Below are 11,770 nucleotides of genomic sequence, written 5' to 3' on the forward strand. Positions count from 1 at the left end.
CCAGGGTGCCCAGCCTTTTCAGACTTGTCTAGAACAATTGGCAGAGCTTAGCTGCAACTTAGAAGGAAATGTGTTTGTCATCAGGTCAGCAGGCTCCTCCAGATTTCCTGGCCACTGAGAGACATTGTAGTTACATGACTTTTCCAGTGGCCACAAAGCTCCTTTGAGTTAAATGGAAAACAAGAAGTATTGCAAGGCTGAGATTTAGAATGCTTTAAGTTGGTTGCTTGCTTCTGAGTATACTTTCTTCAGAGTACATTCAAAGATAGCATTTGCCGGACTACCCCAGTGGTCCAGTGATTAAGACTCCACCTTCCAATGCAGGGGGTGCAGGTTCAATCCTGGTTGGGGAACTAAGATCCCAAATGCCATGGGGTGAGGCCAAAAATTAAAATAAAAAGATAGCACTTTCCCTGTCCCTCTAGCTAGAGTGGAGGTGTTACAGAGGAAAAGCTGAAGTCCAGAGCAGGGAAGGAGATCCAAAGTCACGTCATTTGTCAGGGCTTGAGTCAGATTCAGAACTCCACATCTCTTATCTGTAAACTCAAAGCCAAACTGCGTGGATCACAGTTACTTTTATGGGAAGTGAGGCATGTACCAACACCTTGCCTGCACTGTGTCATGTATGAGATAACTGCCATTGTCCACATTGTGTAGATGAGGGAACTGAGGTTTAGTGAGATCAAGTCCATGCAAAGGGCCACACTGCTGGTGAGTGATGTTGCCTGGGTTTAAATCCAGCTCTGATCTCCCTCCAGAGCCCATCCACTCTCCACTGTGTGTGCTCCACTATCTCTCCAGATCTCTGGGCATCTGTCTGTCAATTCCAGGGTTTTTGTAGCTTTTTTTAAAAAAATAAAGAGCTTTCATTTTCGCTGATCCCCAGCTAAAGGTGTCTCATTCCCTCCCTGCTCTGGTAGCTGGGGAGATTTGCAGAACTACAGCAGGTCAAGAAAAAATAAGACTTACATCTGTAAGCCGGATTCGGGCTGCCAAGGGAAAGGTATATTCATCACCCGAACAGTGAAAGAAATCAAACCAGGGGAGGATATGATCTGTCAGCTCTATATCTCAAAGGTACTTCCTCATCATAACTATTTATTTATCATCCATGCACCCTCAGGCTGTAGCTTCACTGTGAAACTAGGGAAGGGAGGGCAGGGAGGGAGTGATGCTGAATCCCATCTTCTGCCTTGTACTTGGTCAGACCAAGCCTTCTGACTGGAGAGGTGACATGTGCCTAGGCCAGCGTGCCCTTGCACCCTTGGAGGTTGGTCTGGCCCTGCCAGGCTGGCCCCTTGCCTCTAACAGCCACTAATCTCTGGAGATCCCACCTCCTCTGGGAGAGAGAAGTAGCTCTGGAGAGATCAGGGCAACCAGCTTTACTCCATGGCTGGAGATAAAGCCCAGTACAGAGAGGGAGCCTTCTAGAAGGTACATGGAAGGGAAGCCTGGCTGGCATTGCCATCAGCATTGCAACTGCATGAGAATTCTGGCAGAAGGGCAACAGTAGTATATGCAGTCCTGGAGGGTGACAACATGTCCTTCATCACAGGACTTCTTCATGTTATTTTGTTTCATTGCCAGGAGAGCTCTTCAAGGTAGTTACTTACTTGTGCCATTCGACAGATCAGGAAACAAAGGCCAGGTGTGGTTTAGTGACTTCCACAGGGTCACGTGATGGATCACAGGGCCCAGGCCCCACATCTCCCTCTCCAGTCCTGGCCCAGGCCACCCTTTTTTAAACACAGGCAACATTGGAGTTGACACCAAACACAAGACAGGGCCCTAATGAGCTTCAGGTCTGGGTTTCTCCTCTGACGCTGTGTGGCTTCTGTTCTCTCCTCCCAGCCCTTTATCATTGACGGGTTCAAGTTCGATTTACGGATTTATGTGCTCATGACATCCTGTGACCCCCTCAGGATTTTTGTGTACAATGAAGGACTGGCACGCTTCGCCACCACCTCTTACTCCCATCCCTGCACAGACAACCTGGTGAGCTCGGGGCCACGCTCCCTCCACTTCCTCTTTAAGCTGGTAAAAAACCCCTAGTTACATCTGCATTCCCAAGGCGGGGTGAATGTGGCTGTCACTTGCTGGACTCTCATTTAGTGTGTAACAGGGTGTATCTGTTCTTGGATTTAGCCTTCCCAAGAGCCCTCAGAATAGGGATTATCATCTCCAATTTACAGATGAGGAAACTAAAATCCAGTTATAAGGACAGCAGAACTAGGAAAGTCCAGGACCTTGGGCCAAGGCCCAAGTTCACAGAACTAGGAAGAGGCGAGGATGGGACTCGTGGCCTGACTGCAAAACCACAGTTCCATGGTGCTCAAAAAAACGACATGGGCAAGCCCTTAGTCCTTCCCCCACATCCCTGGCCCCAAGGTTCCTCAGGTCTTCCTCAGCAGAGTGCCACTCAGCCTCCAGAGGAGTGGGAGTGTTATGCTCCAGCTATAGGGTACCCCTTCTTTCTTCCTCCTTTTTGCCAGTATATGTAAGCCCTAAGACATCTTCTTCCTTCTCTTTAAACCCCAGGGCCCATGGGAGGGTGCATTGAGGATGTGGGAGGCTGCGCTTCCTTCTGACCCCACAGACTTGTGTCTCTTTCCCCAGAATGATATCTGCATGCACCTGACTAATTATTCCATTAATAAGCACAGTGCCAATTTCCTTCAAGATGCTCACTCTGGCAGCAAGAGGTAAGGAAGCGGTTCCCCTTCTCTTTTCTTTCCCTGCTGGGCTCAGAGTGGCTCTCTGTGATTCTCCTCAAACCCCGTCAGACCCCATCAGTGTTTCCATCTCAGATCATGTGGTCTCAAAAAATATTTCTTTTCCTCTAAACCCAGAACAGACGCCTTAGTCTCTGCCTTCTGGCTGTTAATCATTAAAAGAAGGTCACATCATAAACCCTAGGGGGTTGGGAGGAGGAGAGATAAACATGAACTGTTTCCCTAGCAGGATACACACACACACCAAAACATACTCATATTACAGTTGGCCCTTCTGACATTTTCAGACCAACAGCTATTTATCGATTGCTGGTCTGCCACTGGAGAAGGACCTTCCAGGCCTGGGGTTCCCTGGGGTGTTGCTCCGACAGAGATTCTCAAATGATGTGGCATGGTGTCCTGGTGTGACATGACCTGTGGCTAGCTGGCTAGAAGTTTCCCCAGAAGAATGGGGGGAAATGGGAGGAATGCATGAGTGGCTTTTACATTTTCCCCAGTGGCTTTTACATTTCTATTATCATCTAATCCTGTCTCACTGAGTTTTAAGATGACTAGGCTAAAGGGAGAAGGAAATGGCAACCCACTCCCGTGTTCTTGCCTGGAGAATCCCATGGACGGAGAAGCCTGGTAGGCTGCAGTCCATGGGGTCGCACAGAGTCAGACACGACTGAAGTGACTTGGCAGCAGCAGCGGGCTAAAGGGAGAGGGCAAGGAAGGCCTGTGTGTCAGGGCCCATGTTGGTGCTTTGTGTGCATGTTTTTTTCATTGAATTTTTGCAACACCATAGCAGAGGTGCCATCACCTCCCCTTTGTAGGTGGACAGCTATGAGTTAGGCACCACCTCCATTTTATAGATGAGGAGACTGGGCCTCTGAGAGGTTAAATAAGCTGCCGAAAATTACAGGCTATAAATGCTCGAGCTGGACACAAATGTCAGTCTGTCAGATTCCAAGGCGCATGATCTTTCTCTTGTATCAGGCTTAAAGGACTGATAAATAGAGTCTGTTTGGCTTCAGATAATCAGAGAAGCATAGGAAATTTCACAACTCCCTCGGTAGCAGAATTCCACAAAGCAAAAGGAAAATCAGTAGGTTAAGCCTCCTGGAAGGGGACGTGTCGGGTGGATAGAAGGCGATCTCCCCCTTGTCCGAGAGTGCCGACCACCCATCTTGCCCACAGCTCCCTGACCTCCTCTTTGCCCACCTGGTCCTTGGGGACCCACTGGCATTCTGCATTGTTCCATGTTGAACATCGGGGCTCGGTGAGGCCCAGCTTCTAGTCCCTGCTCTGACTCTTGCTGGCTGAGTCGTCTGGAGCAAGTCCCTTCACCTCTGTGAGCCTCTGTTTCTTGGTCTGTAGGATGAGAGCAGTGAGATGCCCTGCCCTGCCCACCTCGTAGGGTCACTCCAAGCCTCACGTGACCTGTGAGAGCGCCCAGACCACTAGCGCTCCTAGTTACTGTGATTTCTCCTTAGTCTAGAGGCGTGTAGTTAAAGGACCACCATCCCCCTCCTCTTATGAGAACAAACACCCCACTAATGGACTTTGGGCCCTCAGACTGTGATGGGCGGTGTGTGTGTGGTGCCAGGACCAAGGTGGGGGTGTAGAGTATTGTTCTGCTGCCTGTATTTTCCTTCCTTCCTTCCTCTTCTTTCTCGTCGCCTCTCTCACCCAGGCCTGGCCTCACTTCTCTGCTCTTGTCCATCCCCCTCCCTGCTGGAGCCCCCTCTCCTACCCGCCCCCTGCAGTCCACCATCCACCCTTTCTCTAGGCCCATCTCTCCTCAGCTGCACCTGGATGTCTGTGTTGCCTTCTGCTCAGCATTTCCCAATGTCTTGCATCCTCTCTCCTCATGTCCACCCCAGCAGTCCAAGCTTCCCCCTCTCTACCTTCTGATTCACAGGATTGGAGAGTTTGGTATCATCTCAGATGTTTCCTTTTTCAGCAAATCATTGAATTCTGAAGTTCCTTCCTTCAAATTTCCCCCAGTCCTTTCCTGTCCACCAGGCCTGACCTTGGTTCAGCCTCTTCCTTGACTATTGCATGACCTCATCACTCTTCTCCTTAGCTCCAGGCACCTCTGCTTAACCTTTCTGTACCTCCGATTTCTCATCTCTGAAATGATGAGATTGGGACATCCCTGGTGGTCCAGTGTCTAAAACTCCGCACTCCCATGCAGGGGGCCTGGGTTCAATCCCTGGTCAGGAACTAGATCCTAGATGCTTCAACTAAAAGATCTTGAATGCCACATCAAAAGCTCAGCATAGCCAAACGAATAAATAAAATGACATGATAGGGAATTCCCTGGTGGTCCCGTGGTTGGGATTCCGCATTTACACTGCAGGGGGCACATGGGTTTGATCCCTAATCAGTTCACTGATCAGATCCCACAAGCCGTGCAGTGCAGCCCACAAAATAAATACAAATAGATAAATAAAATGATGCAATAAAAACGAATCCTGGCCAGCCAGCCTCAAACAGATTTACCATAAGAACTTACTGAGATGATGTGTATGAATAGGCCTCAAAAACCATAACCCCCATGCAGGTGGCTCCTGTTATTATTATACACTCCATATACTCATTACTTCCACACTCAGGCAACCAGTATGATTCCCAGGTGCCTAGAGCACCAGTTCAAACTCCTCTAGTCGCTCTATGCTTTGACCAGACCCCATTTCCCACTATTATTATTACTACAATAATAGTTACCATTTTATTTGTTGGGCACTTGCTGTCTGCCAGACACTGCTCTGAGAAATGTACACACCTCAATACATTTAATCCTCACAATGACACTATTAAGTTGGCATGATTTCCCAAGTTTGCATATTAGGGAACAGGTATAATAATGTTAAGAAACTTGGCCAAGGTTACACAGCTAGAAAGTGGCAGAGCTGGAATTAACTCCTGAGTCTGGTCCTTGCCCTTAACTACTAGTAACACTGCCTGCACCATCCACTCTGTGGTGTTCTCCGAGGATGTTCTTTTGCTCGCTTTTTGATACACAAGCCTTGCTCATTCCCACTTCTCTGCCTTTGCTCAGCTCCACCTGGAAACATAGGGAAACATCCTTGAAGGCCCTTCTGTCTAACTAAGCTCAGTGTTGCCTTCTCTGACCTGGTCCTAGATGCTGGTCCAGCCACATAACCACTGCAGCGTGGGGGAAACCCATCTTCTCCGTGGGCCTCTGTTTCCTCACTTGTCAGATGGGAGAATTGTCTTCCATCTCTAAGGACAAGCCTGTGGAATCTGAGTCTAATCACCCCAGAAACCTCTCCATCTCTGGACTCCCACCATCCTCCTGGTCAGCATCAACTGTAGCCTGTAACTACTCTGCTTGGAGCACATGTTTGTCCTGTGTACCCAGTTGTACTTAAGTTCCTTGAGGGTTAGTATGGCGCCCTGGCTTTAGAATCTAGGTGTTTCCCATGTTTTAAGGCAGAGTGTTTTCCTTCTCTCCCTCCAATTTGCTTTCACCTCTCTTCATTCTCCTCTTCCTCACCTTTTGAAACCATCTGCTTCTCCTACTGACTGCCCCACCTGCCCTAAACTCCCCGCTTCCTAGCTTGACACCAACCATACCCGCAGTAAATCCCCACCAGACTGCAAACTCAGTAGGAGCAGTGAAGAAGAAAAACTGGAAACTTAGCAGGCCTCCAGGGCAGACACGGGGCCTTCTTCATCTTTCAGGGAGCCTGGCACATAGTTGGTGTGTTAAATTGAATGGACTAACCACTGGGCGTTATGAAATTACACAGTAATGTGGGTTCATTGTGATGTGCCTGAGTCATCAAGAAGAGGTTATGTTATGATTCATAATGTCTATTATAAGATGGTAGAGGAGTATCTAATCTATTTTGGGAATATTTATTTCCCAGTTAGGCAAATTAAACACTTTTTTTTTTTCACTTGAGAGGATTGGCTTCAAGTGATCTGGAAAATTCATTTACGAGCAGCACTTCATCCTGGACAGTGGCAGGTAGAAAGGCGTGCCTCTGTACTGAGTGTCTCTGTTTATCTGTCGTCCTATAAGTGCGTCTTTGGTTGTTTCATATGTGTGCTGGCTCCTCAAATGGTCCTTAGGCTTCCCACAGGAGAGGTGCTGCTTTCTCAGGATCCCCTCATCGCATGAATTTTGCACACACAGCAGTGTGTTTGTCGCTCAGTTGTGTCCAACCCTTGGTGACCCCACGGACTATAGCCCGCCAGGCTCCTCTGCCCATGGGATTCTCCAGGCAAGAATACTGGAGTGGGTTGCCATGCCCTCCTCCAGGGAATCTTCCCCACCCAGGGATCAAACCCATGTGTCTTATGTCTCCTGCAGTGGCAGGTGGGTTCTTTACCACTGGAGCCACCAGCAGGCCCTTAGTAAGTGTGCATTGGCTCCACCGACTGGGGTCCAGATCTATGGACTGCTGCTTGAGCTGTATTTCCTGTCTTCTCATTCTTCTCTTTGCTTTTCATTCTCCTGCATCACCCATATTTCCTCCTCCAATGTTTTCACTTCCTACTTCGGCTCTGTGCACACATGTGTGTATGTGAGGGGGCTGGTATCTGTCCCCACCATTGTCTTTTGGACCTGTCAGATTTGTCCTGTCTCTGTACTGCCCAGCTCAGAGCTGACTGGAGCATTTCTTCACAAATTCTCTGCAAGGGGCAGATATTCTCCGATATCTGTGACAGGGGGACCAGCCATCTTGGTTTGCCTGTGACTGAGGGGTTTCCTGGGATGTGGGACTTTAAGCTGTAAAGTCAAGACTATCTGGTTTGCCTGGGACAGTGGGTAACTCTATCTGTGGAAATGCCCTGGGGTTGCCTTTTCCCTCTGGGCTTCCCTTTAGGGGGTTAACATTGAATAAAATTAACAATATTTCTGTGTTTTTAGTGTCCCCAGAATCCCCTCAGATAGTGGAAGTGGAACCCAGATATCAGTGGTCTTAAAAGACTCCTTAAGTGCTTCTAATTAACACCAAAGGCTAAGAAACCATTGCTACCAAAGCAACATTGTGATGTGGGGTGTTGGTTTTTACAATTTTTAAAATTCATCCATTCAGCAGGATAGCCAATCCCTGCCCCAGCCCACAGATGTTTCCTCCTGCGGGTCCTCCTGAGCTGACACAGCTATTACCCTGGCTCCTGAGTGTCCCTCGCACTGGCTTTGGGACTTTATCCTCTCTAGAAGTTTCTAGTTTCCAGCATTCTGCGGCCTTAGATGACCAGAGGTGGGCCGCCCTGCCTCATGGCCCATGGTTCCCTTCCAGGAAGCTCTCCACCTTCAACACGTACATGGAGAGCCATGGCTACAACGTGGCGCAGATCTGGAGAGACATTGAGGACGTTATTATCAAGACGATCATCTCGGCCTACCCCATCATCAAGCATAACTACCACACCTGCTTTCCCCACCACACACTCAACAGCGCCTGCTTTGAAATCCTGGGCTTTGACATTTTGTTAGATCACAAACTCAAGCCCTGGCTGCTGGAGGTAGGGAGGTTGGGGTGAGGGGTGAAGCTGGCACCTGTGACTGGGGTCAGTCCCATCCCTCCGCCCTCCTGGCTCAGCTAGCATGTTGTAATCCACTTGCCGAGCAACGGCCTCCCCAGTGCTCGCTGCCTGGGGCGTCTCCCTTTGCTGAAAAGCGGCCACCAGAGGGAGGTAGACGGCCGGGAATTAGAGAATTCCTTGTGCTTTCTTGAGGTCCACCCAGACTTAGAAGCTCTGATCTCAGGCACAGAGTGACTCTAAAGACAGCTCTACCTTTTCTAACAGAGTTGTCTCCGTCACAGAAAGGAGACTTTGATCTTCATCAAAGCTGGGTGGAGGATATTTGAGATCAGATGGAGCTACTGGGCCTGGCTATCTGGGGCCTAGATTCAGTACCAAGCACCAGCAGAGAACAACCTAGTGTCTGTGGGCACGGAAAAGGGTGGGGGCCACTCAGTGAGTTTCCTGTCTCCTCCAGACCCATGGGGTGGTGGGAAGAGGAGGAAGAGAAGCTTCTGGGTGTCTGAGTCTCTTCCTGATTGGACCTGTGTGAGCAGGCCTCTCCCACGGCCGTTCAGAGTACACACCGGAAGCAGGGGCGAGGGCAGGGTTGTGGTGCAACTCAGAGGTGATGGTGACGGCTGCCAGTGATACAGAGGCAGCCCTCAGAGGGGAAGACCCAGAATTACATATCAAATTCCTGGGGTCTTGCCTTTCCTCCATTCCTAGCCCTTGTTCCCAAGTGCAGGTGGGAAGGAGAATATGGCCGTTCAGAGCTCTTACCAAAGAGCAGAATAAGCTACCAGGAGCAAGCCTTCAGAAACTGCTAGAAGTCTTCAAATGTCACATAGTGCCTCTGAACAATATGTACTCTTCTGTGAGCAGGAATGAGTCATCTCAGTCCTCCCACCATCCTGACCCTTAACCCCTGTCAGGATCCTGAATGCATCACTCCCTTCCCCTCCCCACCTCCCAGCCTGGCCCTCTGGACTGCCCTCTTCCAGCTGTTCCCTGGGGTGCACAGTACACGGGAGGGGCACATGCACCCCAGATGGAAGGGAAACCAAAGGCAGCCCCTTCACCCCCGCCCCTTGCCATGCTCCTCAGGAATTCAGGACTGAAATAAAGCTAGTTACACTGCAGGGGGTTCTGCTCCTTCCTTTTTTCACCGGGGCTCCAGTCCAGACCCTCTTTCCCTGTCTCTTCCACTCATTGTGGTAGCCAGGGCCCCTAGGTGGGCTCAGGTGGCTCTGTGGAGGGGGCACTTAGCTTTACCCCCTGCTTGCATGCTGCCCAGCCTCCCCAGCTGCCGTCTTGTCCTCACAGGTAAACCACTCTCCGAGCTTCTCCACTGACTCCTGGTTGGATAAAGAGGTAAAGGATAGTTTGCTGTATGACACTCTGGTCCTGATCAACCTGAGAAGCTGTGACAAAAAGAAGGTCTTGGAGGAGGAAAGACAGCGGGGACAGTTCCTACAGCAGTGTCGTTCTCGGGAGACCAGGTACAGTCATGGGTCAGTTCTAACAAATGATAATCCTGTTTGGAACATTAGTTTCCATTTGCAGGATGTGGCAGGTTAAACAGTTTTTCCTGTGGTTATTCCTTTGTTCCTAAAAATAGATTAATTTATAGACATAAGTACATGTGATGAATATAGTTTGTTAATATCATATGAAGAGATCCAGGGATTACCGATACAAAAAGTAAAACCATTTGTCGTTACAAAAAGGAACACTCGTCTGTTCTCCTCTTGTCACTGGGTTGTGGGGAACACCTCATTCCTGCTGCATAGCATTTGCCTTCGTTCTATAAAAGAGGCCTTCGTCCGCAGAGTGAAAAGGAAGTCTCAGAGCCTGTCAAGGACTTGGCTTTGCTGCTTTTCAGATCTCACAGTGGCCCCTGCCCTCCTCACAAGCCTGACCCTTCGGAACTGAACTTCTGGAACCAGGCCATGGCATCAGGCCATCTCTGTTTGGATGGCACTGTGTTTCTCAGAGCACGTTCATGTCCACTGTCTTCCCTGTAAGGAGGGGGCGGGTAGGTGGTAGCATGGGGGATTGTATGTCCTGCTTTTGGAGCTAAGAAGACCAAGACTCTGAAAGGGGAGCTGCCTGTATAGGTCACCTCGCTGGCAAGTGTCAGGTCTGGACACAGAGCCCGATAGGTGTGTGCTGCCTGGCATTCCAGGATGCCTTCCACTGAACTCTTGGAGAAGGAGGCAGCATCATCTAAGGAGCATCCCCTGAATCAGTCTCCTCGTCATGACTTGGCCCTGGATGGCTCAGGGGCTCCTGGTTTCCCTACTATCAAAAGGGCTTATTGATCCTCCGGCCTGACCTCCACCTCCTGGGGGGCTGTAAGGGGGAATGAGATCATCAGCTCTCATAAAATCTCATCAGGCTTATCCACGAAGCCCTCAAGTTTAGCCGGTTCTCCAGAGGAGAGTAGCGGGGACTGTGATTGGAAAGGTAACAGTCTACCTCCCGTCAGAAGCTAAGCCAAGAGGGAAATGGGCTTTACCTGTAATGGGAGAGAATTTGGTGAGCTGTCAGGAAGACTGTTCTAACCAGCTGTTAGTGCACTATGACACCAGCTGTCCCAGGAGGGCTAGAATCTCCTTTCAGGAAACGTTCATGTATTCATTTACTTAGGAAACGCTGGTTGAACGCTCTTGCGTGCAAAGCCTTGGTCTCACCCTAGATGACATCCATGTCCTTGGAAAGGCCATGTCCTTTCCAAGCTTGGTCCCAAGAAAACCTAACTGCAGCCTTGTGTTCTGCTTCCCAACAGGAAAGAGGAAGTCAAGGGCTTTCAGGCCGTGCGTGTAGAGAAAACTGAGAAGTATGAAAAGGAAAACTGTGGAGGGTTCCGCCTGATTTATCCCAGTGTGAATTCGGAGAAGTATGAGAAGTTTTTCCAGGACAACAACTCCCTCTTCCAGAATACAGTTACCTCCAGGGCTCGGGAGGTCTATGCCCGGTAGGAAGGCTCCTGGGGTGAGGGTGGCTGGGTGTTGGGGGAAGAGAAGATAGTGCTTGACCTGTGGTGTGACCTTGGGGCAGCCATGAAGTTGCTTTAGTCTCACAAGGACCAGGAATCATAAGGTTCCTTGGTGTGGGATGTTGGTAAGTGGATATGAAGCTGTTTCTACAAACTCACCCCTAAGACAGCCACCCCAACCCCACTCCCAGAAAGCCCAACCCCTCAGAACTACTTCCTAGATTCATTCAGGTATCAGATTTAAGGACCAGAAGGGACTCATCCCATCCAGTCCAATGCCTACCCACCATCCATTTCATGGAGTGGAAAAAGGATCATCCAGCAAATAATGACAGAAGCTCTAGAAGCCCTGTCCCCTGAGTCCTGTGACTGAGTTATTTCCATCACATCTTTGACCAGAGAGGCCCAGCATATGAAGGGGTTGGATGTGGGAGCCCCTGATTTTATCCTCCTACCCAGACCCTCTCCCTAGCACTTGTCGGTTGTGTGATCTGGCATACTGGGAAGGGAGGAGGGAGATGGGGTGGTACAGTAGGGTGCTGCCCCC

At 49.7% G+C, this 11,770-nt stretch overlaps 1 protein-coding gene across 4 annotated transcripts in view; it reads left to right on the forward strand.

Moving 5' to 3' along the window:
• The window catches only part of TTLL6 (tubulin tyrosine ligase like 6), a 46,389-nt gene that overhangs the window by 11,345 nt on the left and 23,274 nt on the right, over positions 1-11,770 (forward strand). For all 4 annotated transcript variants that reach the window (XM_019982640.2, XM_070773311.1, XM_070773312.1 and 1 more), the window contains 6 exons: positions 921-1,077; positions 1,852-1,995; positions 2,617-2,702; positions 7,997-8,222; positions 9,549-9,724; positions 11,014-11,202. In XM_019982640.2, the coding sequence (XP_019838199.2) occupies positions 921-1,077; positions 1,852-1,995; positions 2,617-2,702; positions 7,997-8,222; positions 9,549-9,724; positions 11,014-11,202 (978 nt within the window). The remainder of the gene's footprint in view (positions 1-920; positions 1,078-1,851; positions 1,996-2,616; positions 2,703-7,996; positions 8,223-9,548; positions 9,725-11,013; positions 11,203-11,770) is intronic.

This window comes from Bos indicus, chromosome 19 (genome assembly GCF_029378745.1).
Source record: "Bos indicus isolate NIAB-ARS_2022 breed Sahiwal x Tharparkar chromosome 19, NIAB-ARS_B.indTharparkar_mat_pri_1.0, whole genome shotgun sequence".
In the NCBI taxonomy this organism is placed as follows: Eukaryota; Metazoa; Chordata; class Mammalia; order Artiodactyla; family Bovidae; genus Bos; species Bos indicus.